The 18,373-nt window shown below is 41.2% G+C and overlaps 1 protein-coding gene across 3 annotated transcripts in view; it reads left to right on the top strand.

Moving 5' to 3' along the window:
* LOC120545303 overlaps window positions 1–1,195 on the top strand; it is a 10,289-nt gene extending 9,094 nt beyond the window's left edge. For all 3 annotated transcript variants that reach the window (XM_039779544.1, XM_039779545.1, XM_039779543.1), the window contains one exon: window positions 1–1,195. This exon is cut by the window's left edge. In XM_039779544.1, coding sequence (XP_039635478.1) covers window positions 1–372 — 372 coding nt within the window. In that variant the 3' untranslated portion in view covers window positions 373–1,195.
* Window positions 1,196–18,373: the final 17,178 nt, after the last annotated feature.

The following is an 18,373-nucleotide window of genomic DNA, read 5'->3' as shown; positions in this document are numbered from 1 at the left end:
AATGTAACAAAAGGGATGTCAGAGAGTGGAAGTGTTAAGAAAGTAGAAGAACTGGCGAAAGAGTTCATGAAGATTGTTGAACCGCTGAAGAACGACCTGGAAGAAATAAAGAGGACGTGTGAGAAGTTGGAGCAAAGATCAGCTGAAGTTCAGGCTGAAATCACTCTGAGAGAAATGGAGGAGTTACAGAGGAGTCTGTCTATCCCTGGAAGAAGTGACGGAGTATTGTCTACTATGGAGAAAGTCTTCACACTTACTGCGACCCCTGAAGAGGACAGAAAGTTAAGAGACTCCATCATCCAGTCAGCTGATCTCTGTCAGAAAGTCATCGATGACTTGGAGAAGATGAAGGAAGATCTCAAAGAACAGTGAACATTAAGGCTGTGTGTTGGCAAGAATCTGGTGATACCATACGAATCACGATACGATGGGTCACGATTCAATATATTGTAATATATTTCAATACTGTGCATAAGACGATATATTTGGATTTTTTTTAAAGTATCATTTTAGAAAAACTAATATTTAAAAAAAGACATGATGTGCATAAAAGTCAAAGAAGTTTACTTTATGTAAACAATTCAGTACACAGAAAATCAAACTGCCAGTTTGGGATTGAGGTTCACAGCAAATGTTTATATGCTTGCGTAGGCCATAATATATAAATATATAAAATACATCACCCCTGTCACAATACAGAACACATTATGTGCAGGCTGAAAAAAGAAAAGACATCTGTCCATGTCAATAAAAATAATAAAAAAAATGCTTGCACTATTCCTACACAGGGTACATCCAACACATAACACGTTTTGTGTTGCAAAAACACAAGAAAAAAACAAAAAAAAATCAATATTGCGTTTTTGAAAATATCGCGATACTAAAGTGTATCGATTATTTCTTACACCCCTAGTGAACATACATTCTGCAGCTTGAAGAAAGGATTGTTTAATTATGTTATAATTATAAGTGTGTGTGTGTGTGTCTGTGTCTGTGTGTTTGTGTCTGTGTTTGTGTGTGTCTGTGTGTGTGTGTGTGTGTGTGTATAGACTGTATATCTTATTTAGCCTACATGAGGTAAACGTTCTGCCTGTGGCAACTTAGCATTTAAACATCATGTTACACGTTGTTGAACTTGTTGTGTTGATTAAATAAAGTTTTTAACTGGGTGTGGGGCCGTCCACACTGTTTTATCCACTGTAGGCACCGCTCACGTTGGCCGTCATTTATGAAACGTTTTCTTTTGAACGTGAACAATTTATTTGTACCATTGACCGAGTTATTTCGGCTTGTTTTTCCAGCACCTCTGCTGTCAGGAGACCGGGTCCAGCACGGGGGGCGGAGGACACGCACTCTCCCTCAGCTGTTGCCTCGTTCTGACTCATGAAAAAAACACGAGTAAAATAAAAGACACTGCATAAACTCAGCTACTGTGTGTTTATTTAAATATAAGTACACCTACATGTAGGCCTAAGAGATTGCAATATAATCCTGTATATTACTATTAGGACTATAGAATATATGTGTCAAGGATGTAGCTAGGCTATAAACTTCAACTGGAGTCCGATTTACTACGGCAACACTGTTGACCGCATGATCTCTTTTCTCTTTTCATTCCAGACTGGACATGTCACACTCTACCGACTCCACCAGACCAGACTGGACATGTCAACACTCTAACGACTCCACCAGACCAGACTGGACATGTCAAACTCTACCAACTCCACCAGACCAGACTGGACATGTCACACTCTACCGACTCCACCAGACCAGACTGGACATGTCACACTCTACCGACTCCACCAGACCAGACTGGACATGTCACACTCTACCGACTCCACCAGACCAGACTGGACATGTCACACTCTACCAACTCCACCAGACCAGACTGGACATGTCAAACTATAACGACTCCACCAGACCAGACTGGACATGTCACACTCTACTGATTCCACCAGACCAGACTGGACATGTCACACTCTACTGATTCCACCAGACCAGATTGGACATGTCAAACTCTACCAACTCCACCAGACCAGACTGGACATGTCAAACTCTACCAACTCCACCAGACCAGACTGGACATGTCCAACTCTACCGATTCCACCAGACCAGATTGGACATGTCAAACTCTACCAACTCCACCAGACCAGACTGGACATGTCAAACTCTACCAACTCCACCAGACCAGACTGGACATGTCAAACTCTACCAACTCCACCAGACCAGACTGGACATGTCAAACTCTACCAACTCCACCAGACCAGACTGGACATGTCCAATTCTACCGATTCCACCAGACCAGACTGGACATGTCACACTCTACTGATTCCACCAGACCAGACGGGACATGTCACACTCTACCGACTCCACCAGACCAGACTGGACATGTCACACTCTACTGATTCCACCAGACCAGACGGGACATGTCACACTCTACCGACTCCACCAGACCAGACTGGACATGTCAAACTCTACCGACTCCACCAGACCAGACTGGACATGTCACACTCTACCGACTCCACCAGACAAGAATGGACATGTCAAACTATAATGACTCCACCAGACCAGACTGGACATGTCACACTCTACCGACTCCACCAGACAAGAATGGACATGTCAAACTATAATGACTCCACCAGACCAGACTGGACATGTCACACTCTACCGACTCCACCAGACCACCTGGACATGTCAAACTATAACGACTCCACCAGACCAGACTGGACATGTCCAACTCTACCGATTCCACCAGACCAGACTGGACATGTCACACTCTACCGACTCCACCAGACCAGACTGGACATGTCACACTCTACCGACTCCACCAGACCAGATTGGACATGTCAAACTATAATGACTCCACCAGACCAGACTGGACATGTCCAAATCTACCGACTCCACCAGACCAGACTGGACATGTCACACTCTACCGACTCCACCAGACCAGACTGGACATGTCCAACTCTACCGATTCCACCAGACCAGACTGGACATGTCACACTCTACCGACTCCACCAGACCAGAATGGACATGTCAAACTATAACGACTCCACCAGACCAGACTGGACATGTCACACTCTACCGACTCCACCAGACCAGACTGGACATGTCACACTCTACCGACTCCACCAGACCAGAATGGACATGTCAAACTATAACGACTCCACCAGACCAGACTGGACATGTCACACTCTACCGACTCCACCAGACAAGAATGGACATGTCAAACTATAATGACTCCACCAGACCAGACTGGACATGTCCAACTATAACGACTCCACCAGACCAGACTGGACATGTCCAAATCTACTGACTCCACCAGACCAGACTGGACATGTCCAAATCTACTGACTCCACCAGACCAGATTGGACATGTCAAACTATAACGACTCCACCGACCAGACTGGACATGTCAGACTCTACCAACTCCACCAGACCAGACTGGACATGTCAAACTCTACCAACTCCACCAGACCAGACTGGACATGTCAAACTCTACCGACTCCACCAGACCAGACTGGACATGTCAAACTCTACCGACTCCACCAGACCAGACTGGACATGTCAAACTATAACGACTCCACCAGACCAGACTGGACATGTCACACTCTACCGACTCCACCAGACCAGACTGGACATGTCAAACTCTACCAACTCCACCAGACCAGACTGGACATGTCCAACTCTACCAACTCCATCCAACAAACCCCAACAAACACAGACGGCCGGCCCACACTGACCAAACTGTTGGCGTTTGTTGGAGCAGTGTGCATGCATCTTAAAAGCTTCTGTACATTTTCCATTCCACCATGGGTAGGAAAGCTTTTTTGCACACCTCTTTTCGTCGGGCAGGTGTGTAGGATGTAACCAAAAAAATAAAAAAAGACAGGAGATTAAAATGAATCCCGCACACTTTACCCAAGCAAGTATTTATTAAAAAAATACAGCGTTTCAGTCTTAGACCAATTTACCTGATGAAGGTCTAAGACCAAAACGTTGTATTTTCTAAATAAATAATTGCTTGCATAATGGTCAGCGTGCGGGATTTTTTTTAAAGTCCATTCCACCATGGGACATTAATTTGTTTTCCCCTTTGGCTCATATTGTTAGGAATATTCTGGCTTGCTGCTGCAATGATAACCATACTTAACTTATGATTCATTTCATCAATACTTTGATCTGTTTCTTCAGGCATTTAATTTAATTCATCTATACACCATTTAGAAAATTTCTTCCAATTTGTCTTCTTAAAACACAATTTTTTTAATTTTTAATTTTTATTTATAGTCGATTGAGAACAACTTCTCATTTGCAATGATGACCTTTCATGTTCACACAGTTCCACATTCATAACTGGAAGCTGCCCAGTACAACCACAGTCTGATCTGATGAGGGAGGGACAAGCACTCCTCTTACACTTTCCCCACCCAGATTTTATCCTGTCAGTCTGAACCAGCGACCGCCCAGTCACACGCTCACTTCTTTAACCATTAGGCCACCACTGCCCATAAAATCAATATCAACTTTACATAGTACTGGAAAATGATCACTTCCAATACTTGTGCTTTGATCAACTTCCCATTCACACCTGCTGGCTATTGTTCTATCAACTAAAGTGAACTGTACACGGACAACAGACGTTTCAGTATTGATGGCGTTTATTTAAAGCCCTGGAAAAACAACACTTAAAGTTGAGAACAGATTTAACTTTTTGAGAAACGCAACCGAACCTGAACACAACAGGATATCACACAAATGAGCCATTTAATCGACACCCTACAATGCCACACAAAACCATGACTAATAATTAGCATCATCATACTGTGTACAATCTTCAACACCATGGCAAACAAATGCATAAAAAGCAGACGAAAAGAGAAAAAAGCTCCACTCTTTCTATTTTAGTTAATTATCTGATCATTGATAACTAACATTACCATATAGTAATTTAATTGTGTAAAGTAATGCACATTTAAGATTTAAGAATTTACTCTAATTTGCATAGTCATTGACCTTATGAATTTCCATTGCTTATATCAGGTTTGCATGGGTGCTGATATTTACCGAACTTTCTGTCCTTACACTCTAACCAAGAAGGCCTGTTTTTAAACTCCCTAACCTGACTTTCAGTCCACAATGCTGGCCACGAGTTCTCACCATCTCTTTCATCATCTCCAACAAGGAAAAATAAACAATTGTATTCTGTTTACTGCTTTACGGCTTTACGATCGGGTCATCCTGATCTGTGGCAGCTGCAGTGTCACCCGACGCGGCAGTAGCTTCAGGGACGGACTTATGAAAACACTGAAGTAGTGTTATTTGGGTCTATTTACGTTTCATATCTCGTTACTTTAAAACTTTGTTCAAACTCTACCTAGTTGTGAGAAAGGAAAGGCCGCGCAAAGAATGCAACTTGTTGTTGCTTAGTAACGTTAAGTGACGTCGCGTCAGATCCAGGGCACGTCAGTGCTTCACAACACAGACGGGGTGAATTTATGAATGAAAGTGAGAACGTTCTGTCACAACGATGTTGTTACGTATCATCGCGCTTTTGTAAGTGGGTATATGGAAATCCTTGACTTTTCCTAGAGGGTATACGCCGTATACCTGCGTATCACGTAGACTACACCACTGGTCTAGTGTGTACAAACCGATTAACAAGCTGAGGAAACATCATGTTTAAGTGCTTTATATGGATATTTATATATTATATATGTCAGTGATATTTTGGACTAAATGGGATATTGGGAAGGTTCAGGTGAAACTTTTTTGTCAGCAATATACTCGCAATGTCACCAAGCACATTACCAGGTCTCTTCAAGACCTAGAGATTGACGTAGTGGAATTACAGGAGTTGGTGGATTCCACAGGAAATCAAGGGCAGGTTGAAGCTCTTAAAGTCAAAAAGGCTGCTTTAGCCAACCTGTTGGGCATCACAGCACAGGGGGCTCTGGTCCGCTGCCGCTTCATGAACGCCTCCCAGATGGATGATTCTTCTTTGGTCTGGAGCGGAAGAACGGGCAGAGAAAGATCATCCACTCCCTTCGCTCTGCAGATGGAGGTACGATCACGGGGACGCCTGAGATAAGGAGGTATGCCACGTCGTTTTATAAAGACCTGTTCGGAGAGGAGTATGTGGAAGACGCTGAGTCAGCTGCTCCTTTCTACGATGGCCTTCCTCAGGTGGGAGCTGATAACAACACCGTGCTGGACGACCAACTGTCCCTGAACGAGCTGCATGTGGCTCTGATGAGCCTGGGGAACGGGAAGGCACCAGGCATCGACGGGCTGCCTGTGGATTTTTATAAGACCTTCTGGCCCGTGATTGGAGAGGATCTGCTGGAGGTGTTCCAGGACAGCCTGAGCAGAGGACGTCTGCCGCTGAGCTGCAGAAGGGCAGTCATCACCCTGCTGCCGAAGAAGGGAGATCTGCAGGAGATAAAGAACTGGAGACCTGTTTCTCTGCTGTGTGGGGACTACAAGATCCTGTCCAAAGCTCTCGCTTCTCGGCTTCGGGAGGAAAGGGATGAGTGTGTGCGTCTGCCTCCGTTGTTCTTACTGCTGGAGAAGCTGTTCAGTAAATTAGGGGAGGTCTTCTCCACACATATGTTCATTTTTGGGTTCAGGTACAGTAAGATTGCAAAATATAAAAGTTGTTGAATTTCATCTTGGGCCAATCAAAGATGGCGGTGTGTGTAAGCAGGAAGAGGAAGGTGGATGACTCTGTTGATATTAATGTAAATCTCCTGTTTGCTCGGATGGTGAAAGCCAGAATCAGGATTGATTTTAATTATTATGCAGAGATGAAGGATGTGGATCAGTTCAGGTTGATCTGGGCTCATGGTGATGTGTTGTGCTCTGTAGAAGGAGACCAGCTCCTCTTCTCTCAGGAGGTGATGTCATGTAGTTGAGTGTTTATGTCTGTATGTATTTATTGGACTGTTGAACAGAGTTTATTTTGTATATAACAGAAGGGAACATTGATTAAATAAAGTTCCTTTAAAAATCTAAATCTCTCTCTCTCTCTCTCTCTCTCTCTCTCTGTCTCTCTCTGTCTCTCTCTGTCTCTCTTTCTCTCTTATTGCGGTGAACTCTTTTGTGTCCGTTATAAATGCTGCGGTTGAGGACAAATGTCCATTCTGTGGACTGAGAGTGTCAGTGTCTTTCTGCTGTAATTTCGTTTTTACAAACTGTATTTAACAAATGTGGGGAGGCTTTCAGCAAACAGGTTTTTGTCTGTGATTTTAATTACAGTCACCATCACAAGCACAAGTGCCAGGTTCTGAATTTTGTTTTGGGTCAGGCCAAGATGGCGGTGTATGTGAGCTGGAGGAGGGCGATTTAAATGTGGATGCTATCCTTGTGTGTGTAAATGCGATCAAATCCAGACTGCTGGTGGACTTTAGCTTTTATAAAGCTGCTGGAGACCTGAACTCGTTCCAGCAGGTCTGGGGGTTTAACCAGGTTCTCTGTACTGTCTCAGAAGAGAAACTGACCTTTGGAGATGTGCTCATGTAGTTTATATATTTTCAGAGTGGCAAATAAAGCTGTTTTCAAAAATCAAAATCTATCTCTCTCTGTCTCTCTCTCTCTCTCTGAATTTTCAATTTCATGTTGCTTTATTGGCATGACAAAAAAAACATCTGTGTTGCCAAAGCATAAGAACAAACATACATATAAACAACAACAAGGAGTAAATACATTTGACCATTTTCTGATGGGAAACTACCAAATATAAAACAGTCAAACAATAAATTGGTTATTTACACAATTGTTTTTAAAAAAGAATAAACATTTCTGCAGATTGTTGTGAAATCTCCACATAAAATCATAACCATTCATAAGACAGAGTTCATCTTGGCCTTATGAATATAAGAGAAAATGTTTAGATAATCATACATTTTATCTATATACACATTGTTTACTTGAGTTCAGCAGTTCTAATCTGAGAACACACACACACACACACACACACACACACACACACACACACACACACACACACACACACACACACACACACACACACACACACCCAGTCTTCATTAATATAAACTGTCCAAACTGTAATGATAATAACTGCACAAACCCCTTACATATTTGAAGAAGAAAAGGCCAGGACAAATCTCTAGTTGATCTCAGTTATGTTGGTTCAGTTTTAGTAAACTACCCTAACCGGTAGCACTTTATAATAACTATCCATAATTCATCATTTATTAAGCATTAATTAACTATTAGTTAATGGTTTGTCCATTATTACTTATTAATTGTTCATACATAGTTCATCATGAGTAAAGTATTTGTTCACATAGTTATAAATGGTTTGTTCACAGGGGCGGTTCTACATTGAATTACACCCAGGGCGAGACCCCCTTCGAGCGCCCCCCCTCCCCCCCAAAAAAAAGAAAAACACCAAATTCTGCAGTTATATTTTATTACAACATAAGTGAAAGAGAAAATTACATTTCTCAATTGCACAAATCCTTCATTAGAACATTAAAAAAACACACTTAAGAGAATCCAGTTACTTAACTATTGCAATTACAACAGCAAACACACTTTTTAAGGTGCACAATTCTGCACAAAATATGACAGTAAGTTATCGGAACTTAAATAAATATACACTATATTCATAAATATACCAAAAATATATACAATCAGATATATACAAACTGTAACAAGAGCAGATCGCAACAATAATATAAAATATTAAGAATACACAAATAGAATATAGAATAAATATTCTAAATCCTACATCACTCAAATGTGAAAACACACTAAAGATTGTTATTTAACTATTGCAAACAGCAAACACACTTTTAAGGTGCACAATCTAAAAAATAAATATACACTATATACATAAATTTGTCAAAAATATATACAATCAGATATATAAAAAAATGTAACAAGAGCAGAGAGAATAAGAAAAATATACAAATCAAATATAGAATAAATTTTGTAAATAGCACAAATTCTTCATCACACAAATGTGAAAACACACTAAAGAGAATCTGTTTCACTATAGCACTATGAACAGAAAACACAAACTAAATCTAAAACCTGACCTTTCTGGCCTTCCTTGATGCAAAATCATCAATGACATCATTGTATGAAATCTGCTCCCCTATTGAATGATTGATACTGATAACGGCGAGGCCAGTGAGCCGTTCCTGGGACATGGTTGACCTCAGGTATGACTTGATCATTTGAACTTTAGTTTGGAAAAGCTCCTCTCTGCTTGAGCCACAGTGACTGGTAGAGTAAGTGCAATCCTGAGAGCAGTCCAAAAGTTGGGGTAGATCTCTGATAGATCCTTGTCATGCACAAAAGTGATGAGCTCAAGGAGGCTCATGGTCTTTGATGGCAGGTCAGGGAAGTTCTTAATTTCCTGCACAAGCTTTCTTCTGTCCAAATCAGAGTGCCCCTTAAAGTGCAGTGTGGTGCCTAGTGCCTCACATTGCTCTGCCAGCTCCTCATCTGCAAGACTTGGGAAATGTGTCAACACCCTGAATTTATTCCAATGTGGAAAATCTCTCCTTGATGGCTGACGTGGCTGCATCAACGACAACGTTGAAGAATCCAACCTCTAACTTCTTAAGTGCATCACTGATAGGCTCATCATGTGATTCATATGAGAAGTGGCACTTTGTGGACCTCAGCCTTTTTTGTTTTAAAACAGCCTCCACATTCGTTTCTTCACAAATGTCTTTGGCCGCCATCTGTGCAGTCACAAAGCTACTTGCCCTGTAGCTCTGGAGACCTTGCTCAGTCTTCTTCAAAAGACTCACAGCTAGGTCCATATGCATATTAGGAGACTGCATGAGTTTGCTGGCATGCTGTATTGAAGATAGCATGTCATACCAACCGTGCAGATGCTGAAGCAGTACGACCCCACCTCCTCAGACAAAGACTGGGCCTCAGCCTTTATAGCAGGGTCTTTGGTGTGGTTTCTCACCTCAATTAAAGCCTCTCTCACGGCAGCTCCCTGGTACTTCATGGGCTCAACGCTTTTGACTTTGCTCTCCCACCTTGTTTCTGCCCACATCTTTAAAGTGATGCTCACATGGTTCTTCAGTATGGCCCATCTTTGGGTGGAGCCTGAAAATAATGTGTATAGCTTTTGCAGGACACCAAAGTAACTCATAGCATCAACAGATCTCTTAGCAGCATCACACACAACTAAATTCAATGTATGCGCCCCACATGGCACAAACAGAGCTCTGGGATTCTTTTCTAAGAGCCTGGCTTGAACTCCCTTATTTTTGCATTTCATGTTTCCCCGATTGTCATATGACTGTCCTCTGCAGTCTTCAAAAGGAATTCCCAAGTCCTCAAGTTTCGTCAGGATCATGGATGCCAAGTTCTGGCCTGTGGACTCCTTTGCCTCCAAAAATCCCATAAAATGTTCCATGATATGGGGCTTCTCCATCAGTGACACCACTCTAATGACCACTGACAACTGTTCTGTGTGGCTTATATCTGGGGTGCAGTCCAGAATCACTGAAAAAAACTTTGCCTGCTTGATATCATCCACTATAGCAGAGATGATTTTGCTGCTCAACAAATCAATCAGCTCATTCTGCACATGATGGCCTAGGTAGCTGTTGTGACTTGCTGTTCCTCTTTCAACACTGTTAAGGTGTTCTTTCATAATGGGATCAAACCTGGCCATAAGTTTGACCTCTTTGAGAAAATTTCCATTTGATAGTGTGAACAGTGTTTCTGTGTGTCCCCTTAGAGACAAATTCCGAACTGCCAGTGACTGCACAATAGCAGTGAGACATGTCAGCACTGCTCTCCAGCTCACCCTCTCAGCCTCCTCAAGTGCCATCTCCAGGTTATCAATAGTTTTCCCACTTTTTAACCTCACTGACAGTTCCTTCCATGCTTTCATGCAATTGAGGTGTTCAGGACTGTTTTCATGTGATGTGAGGTAATCACTCGCATGTTTCCAATTTGCCATCCCTGCACTTATTAAATTAATGTTCCTCTTGGAAAACAATTTGCAGCAGAAGCAAAAGAGGCTGTTGTTCTTCATTGAATAAATCAGCCAACTTCTTGTCATCTTTTCATCACTTACTAATGTCTTCATAAAATATTGGTGGTGGCAACATCTCCCATCACTCTAATTTCTACGGAAAACAAAGCCAGTTGGCACCTTACTTGGTCCTCTGCGAACCAGCTCAGTCCGAATACTGTCAGTCAGATGTGAGGGCCAGTTAGCAGGGTCGGTTGACAGAGGCTCATCCTCAACAGTGGGGCTCAGTGGGGGTCCAGCTCCAAGCATTTCTATCAGACAGCATATTGGCACATTAGTCAAAGCACGTAGCAGTGGAACATAACACATAGGACTACTCAGAAATTATTAGATATATTAAAATTACATTAAATTGCAGTTGTCCAGTTGTGTTGTAGCCTAGGCATACCCCCTCCACACACACACACACACACACACACACACACACACACACACACACACACACACACACACACACACACACACAAACCCACCTGAAGGCTCATGCTGGGCAGAAGTACAGGCAAAGAGGTCTTCATCTTCAATATCAGATATTTGTGGAGACATATGTGTATCTGAGGAGATAGATGGTAGCTCATCCCGAAGGACAATTCCAGAAGAGGCATGTGTAGCTGATGAGGTAGATGGCTGGTCCTCATCCTGAGGCTCTGAGACTATTCAAGCAGCAGAGTCTTGTGTAGCAGGGGAGGTAGGTGGCTCATCCTGACCAGTAGCAGAGGATGCTCCAAAATATTTTAAAAGTGCCCCTGAAATTGCAGTTGATTTGCAATTGAAATTTAAATCAAAAGACCATAGGATTATGTTTTATACAGCTAAAACAGCCTGGGGTCAAATTGACCCCAAACATAATAGTAGGGTTAAATAAACATGCCCTTACGCTAAATGTCTGTCATTACATGCTATATTAATCTAACTTTTAGGGAGGAACCATTAGCTCCTCGATTACTGCCTCGAATTCTATGCATGGCACACTTTTAGTTATGACTGTTAAACTACTTTGTCACGAAATATAGTTGTAGCAAATAGCAAATGTCCGTCTTTGAAACTACCTACAGATTTGAAAATTCCGTTGGTTAATGACAGTACCTAACGTTAAACCAAATGATGGAAATAAATAATAACTGAACTTGTAACAGTTTTTTTGCAAAGCAAAATATTATGGTGTTATTACAAATCTGTTTGTTGAGTTAAAACCGAATTATTGTTGTATAAGCATAGCAAACAACATAGCAAAAAGGCTAACAAACGAAAGAGTTACCCACCATTACATTACATTACATGTCATTTAGCTGACGCTTTTATCCAAAGCGACTTACAATTAAGTGCTTTCAACTTTGAAGGTACAAACTCCAGACAACAAGTAGTAAGTGCAAATACATTAGCTTTAAATAAGCAAAGCTACAAAGAGACATAAAAGTGCAGGTTCAAGAGTTTTTTTTATTTATTTTTTTTTATCCGAGGTGTAGTCGGAAGAGATGGGTTTTTAGCCTTCGGCGGAAGATGTGTAGGCTGTCAGCCATCCTGATGTCGATGGGGAGCTCGTTCCACCATTTGGGAGCCAGAACAGTGAACAGTCTGGATTTCGTTGAGTGATTAGTTCTCCCTCGCTGTGAGGGGGCAGCAAGCAGTTTGGCTGATGTAGAGCGAAGTGGGGGGTTGGGGTATATGGTTGGACCATGTCCTGGATGTATGCTGGGGCTGATCCGTTCGTGGCCCTGTATGTATAAGTACTAGTGTCTGGAAGCCAATTAACATTAGCCCTTCATTAGCCCTTCATTCATGACATGGATAATCATACAGAGAGAGAACATAGTTGCATACTTTTTATTACTTTTATGCCAACTCATTCATTCCCTCTGTTATTAGATTGTTAAATGAACAACATACAGCACTGTTACATGAAATCACATAACTATAACAAACTGGTTCTAGCACTCCGTTGCTCTGTTCCGCCACTAGCAGGTGTGTGAGTATGTAGGAGGTTGTAACGATTGAGTTGGGTCATGTGTAAATGTGTGGATGTTACAGGAGAGAACAACAAGCTTCTGTATACAGGAGGATGTATGACTGCTGTAGTACTTTTGTACTATTTATACTATTTGTTGTCTATTGATTGTTTGTTTATTGTTTGAGTTATTAACTTATACAGATTGTGTGCTAATGCACTTTTAATGCATTCTAAGTTTGTTTAACCCTTAATGGATGGGCTGGCTGTAAACTGAATTGCCCCTTGGGGACTAATAAAGTTATCTGAATCTGAATCTGAATCTGAATCTTTCGCTCGTTTCTCCTCTTCTTCTTTTCTTTTTTTTCTAAATTGGGCACCTGATGGCTTTGACCTTTTTCTGTCCATCTCTGGGTTTATTTGGCACTGACCCAACAATCAACAGAATTCCCATCCCCCCAATACTGTCACTCAAGACCAGAAGTCAAGACTAAACCAATTTACTTTGGTGACAGGTGACACATAATCGTTTTGTATTACCTATTTTTATTGGCCATTTCAAACAATTCAGAAAAAAAAAAATCTGCAGGAACTATAGGCCTGCATTTATAATATTATCATGAATGAAATGTGCGTTATTTGGAAGGATTTTTTTTTTTCAAGTGCTCGTGCCGCCCCCCATGAGTCATGAAAAAATGCCGCCCCGGGCGACTGCCCAGTTCGCCCGTGCCTAAAACCGCCACTGTTTGTTCATAGTAAATAAGCCTATCTTGAAGAATATGTTTGTAAGTACATGATTTATACTTAAAAAATAATGAAACAACCATTTGTAAATTCAGTTCAATTCAATTCAGTTTTATTTATAATATCAAATCATAACATAAGTTATCTCGAGACACTTTACAGATAGAGTAGGTCTAGACCACACTCTATAATTTACAAAGCCCCAACAATTACAGTAATTCCCTCAAGAGCAAGCAGTGCGACAGTGGCGAGGAAAAACTCCCTCTTGGGAAGAAACCTCGGACAGACCCAGGCTCTTGGTAGGCGGTGTCTGACGGGCCGGTTGGGGGTGTGATGAACAGTGGCAATAGTAGTCACATTAATAATGGAACAGTGACTGGATGTAGCGGGAAGCTGCAGGGTTCAGCAGGGCGCAGCATGACATTGCAGGGCACCGCTGAGCTCAGCAGGGAGTGCAGCAGGACCACGGCGACAGCTGGAACCAGGATCTTGGTGCCAACGTTCTCCAAGGAAATACGCTGGGGGAAAAAACATAAGGACTCCGGGAGTAAACTCCCCAGAAGCTAGGATTAGTAACAAGCATTTCTGGGACGGGATACACACAAACAGTAATAGTAATAGTAACAGTAATAGAAACAGTAATAGAAAGGGAGAGGAGAGAGCAGCTCAGTGTGTCAAAGGAAGGAAGTCCCCCGGCAGTCTAGAACTATAACAGCGTAACTGTAACAGCGTAACTAAGAGAGATGGGTCATAAGGAGAGGTAGCTTTTTCGGGCTTAGAACTCTCCCCCTGCCGGAACGGGCTTGGCTGGCCTGCCTCCCTCTACTTTGTTATGTATTATTAATCTAACAATTATGAAGAGAAGCAGGTGGGCCAGTTAGGTGAACACTGCAACTCCTCACTCCCTAACTATAAGCTTTATCAAAAAGAAGAGTTTTAAGTTCATTCTTGAAAGTGATTACAGTTTCTGCCCCCCGAACCCAGATCGGGAGCTGGTTCCATAGGAGAGGAGCCTGATAACTGAAGGCTCTGGCTCCCAGTCTACTTTTAGAGACTCTAGGTACCACCAGTAACTCTGCATTCCGGGAGCGCAGTGCTCTAGTGGGACAATAGGGTATTAGGAGCTCTTCCAGATATGATGGTGCTAGACCATTTAGAGCTTTGTAGGTCAAGAGAAGGATTTTAAACTCAATCCTGGATTCAACAGGAAGCCAGTGCAGAGAAGCTAATACAGGAGAAATATGATCTCTTTTCTTAGTTCTTGTGAGAACACGCGCTGCAGCATTCTGGATCAGCTGGAGAGTCTTAAGAGACTTATTTGAGCAACCTGACAGTAGGGAATTACAATAGTCCAGCCTGGACGTAACAAATGCATGGACTAGTTTTTCAGCGTCGTTTTGAGACAGGATATTCCTAATTTTGGCAATGTTACGAAGATGAAAAAAGGCTGTTCTTGAGGTTTGTTTTAGATTGGCATTAAAGGATATATCCTGATCAAAAATAACTCCTAAATTTTTGACAGTAGTGCTGGAGGCCAGGGCAATACCATCCAGAGTAGCTATATCTTTAGATAATGAAGTTCGGAGGTGCTTTGGTCCCATCACAATAACTTCAGTTTTGTTTGAGTTTAACATCAGGAAATTGTGGGTCATCCAGGATTTTATATCTTTAATACACGCTTGAAGTTTAGCTAACTGACCACTTTCGACTGGCTTAATTGACAGATATAATTGGGTGTCGTCTGCGTAACAGTGAAAGTTAATTGAGTGTTGGCTAACTTTAGCGTACTTGGAGGATTTATCATTAACATTAACAAATTGGGATCGCTCAGAGAAATAGGACTTAAACCAGCTTAGTGCGATTCCTTTAATGCCAACTAAGTGTTCCAGTCTCTGTAACAGGATGGTATGGTCAATAGTGTCGAAAGCAGCACTAAGATCTAATAAAACAAGTATGGAGACAAGTCCTTTGTCAGCAGCAGTTAGAAGGTCGTTAGTAATTTTCACCAGTGCCGTCTCTGTGCTATAATGCATTCTAAATCCTGACTGAAAGTCTTCAAATAGATTGTTCCTATGTAGAAAGTCACATAGTTGATTAGCGACTTCCTTCTCAAGGATTTTGGAGAGAAAGGTCTTCAGGATCGAGGGTAGGTTTTTTCAGAATAGGTTTTATCACAGCTATTTTAAATGACTGCGGTACATAACCTGTTAATAAAGACAAATTGATCGTATTTAATATTGTGGTGTTGACCACAGGTAGTGCTTCTTTAAGTAGCCTCGTTGGAATAGGGTCTAAGAGACAGGTAGTTGGCTTGGCTAAAGAGACCTTTGACATTAATTGTTGAAGGTCCATAGGATAAAAGCAGCTTAAGTATGTATCAGGTCTTATCGTTCTCTCCAGTCCTCCTGCGCCCAATGGTGAGCTGTTAGAAGTCGAGGGCAAAAGGTGACGGATTTTATCTCTAATTGTTGTAATTTTATCATTAAAGAAGCTCATGAAGTCATCACTACTCAGAGCTAGAGGAATAGATGGCTCAGTAGAGCTGTGGCTATCTGTCAGCCTGGCTACAGTGCTGAAAAGAAACCTTGGGTTGTTCTTGTTTTCTTCTATTAGTGATGAGTAATAGTCTGATCTGGCCTTTCTTAGGGCCTTCCTATAGGTTTTGAGACTTTCTTGCAAATCCAAGCGGGATTCTTCCACTTTTGTGGAACGCCACTTACATTCGAGGTTTCGCGAGATTTGTTTTAATTTGCAAGTTTGGGAGTTATACCAAGGTGCTAGTTTCCTTTGCTTCATCATCTTCTTTTTCAGAGGAGCAACGGAGTCTAAGGTCGTCCGTAGGCAAGTCGTAGCACCGTCTACAAATGTATCAATTTGAGAGGGACTAAGGTTAACATAGAGGTCCTCTGTTATGTTAAGGCATGACATAGAGTCGAATGCTGTTGGAATATCTTCTTTAAATTTAGCTATAGCACTGTCAGATAGGCATCTGGTGTAGAAGCTTTTGTCTAATTTAATATAGTCAGGTAGTAAGAATTCGAAAGTGATTAAAGAATGATCTGATAATACCGAATTCTGCGGAAATATTATTAAATCCTCAATTTCAATACCATATGCGAGCACAAGGTCGAGGGTGTGGTTAAAACAGTGCGTCGCCTTGTGCACACTCTGACTGAAACCGATTGGATCCAGTAATGAGTTGAAAGCAGTACTAAGGCTATCATTGGCAACGTCCACATGGATATTAAAATCACCTACAATAAGTACTTTGTCTGATTTAAGGACTAAACATGATAAAAACTCTGAGAATTCAGATAAAAATTCAGAATACGGACCTGGAGCCCTGTAAATAACAACGAATATAATTGGCTGTAATGTTTTCCATTTTGGATGTTGAAGATTAAGAACAAGACTTTCAAAGGAGTTATAATTTAATTTAGGTTTAGGAGTAATTAACAGGCTTGCATCAAAGATGGCTGCAACTCCCCCTCCTCTGCCTGAGCCTCTAGGAATTTGAGTATTAATATGACTGGGAGGAGTGGCTTCATTTAGACTAACATAGTCTTCATGGCCCAGCCAGGTTTCAGTAAGACAAAATAAATCAATGTTATTATCGGATATCAACTCGTTTACCAATAATGCTTTAGAAGACAGAGATTTAATATTTAATAGTCCACATCTAATTTTCCTATTTTGTTCTATCGTTGCAGTCGTTTTAATTCCAATTAGGTTGTTAAGTGTAGCGCATCTTTTGTTTACCTTTGATTTAACCAATCTGAGTCGGGGGACAGACACCGTGCTTATTAGACTATGAGTAGGTGACTGCTCCAACGGAAGCACAGAGGGCCGCGTAGCACTGCACCTCTGATTACTAAAATCAAACTTGGGTTGTCATGGTTTATGTCTGATAAACTCGGTCAGATTTTTTGATATGAGAGCGGCTCCGTCCCAGGTGGGATGAATGCCATCTCTCTCAATCAGACCAGGCTTTCCCCAGAACGCCCTCCAGTTAAATGAAATCATTTTCCCATTATAAACCAGTTGCTAACTTTTACTAAATGCTTTGTTCATCATTGGTAAAGCATTGCTCCTATGTTAATTCTCATGAATAAAGCATTTGTATACACACTTTTAAATGGTTTGTTCATAGTAAATAAGACTCTCGAAAATTATGTTTATAAATAGAAGTTTGACACTTTCTAAGTATTGCAAAAACCATTAGTAAATTAAATAATTTTCCCTTTATAAACTATCTACAAACTATTAGTAATTTATTTGTTTATCATTTGTAAAGCGTAGTTCCTACATTCATTCTAATCAGTAAAGCATTTGTAAATACAGTTAGTAAATGGTTGGTCCATAAGCCCATGTAAAATGTTTATCAGTAATTTTTTTAATAATTCCTACATGCTGCATTAACCATTTGTAAATGAAGTAATTTTACCATTATCAACTAGGAACTCAGAACGTAAACGGTTGTTTAAAGCTAGGAAGTTAATGATTAACAGACTATCTAGACCTACATTTGTTCATGTCTTAAATAAAATGTTATGATTTAGAAAAAGGCCTAAACTAATAGCTAGGGTGTTAACACATCTGTTACAAATACTTACCAATAATGTAATCCATGATTAACTCATGAG

Source organism: Perca fluviatilis, chromosome 17 (assembly GCF_010015445.1).
Source record: "Perca fluviatilis chromosome 17, GENO_Pfluv_1.0, whole genome shotgun sequence".
NCBI classification, from domain to species: Eukaryota; Metazoa; Chordata; class Actinopteri; order Perciformes; family Percidae; genus Perca; species Perca fluviatilis.
This window is presented reverse-complemented; position numbering and strand designations above follow the sequence as displayed.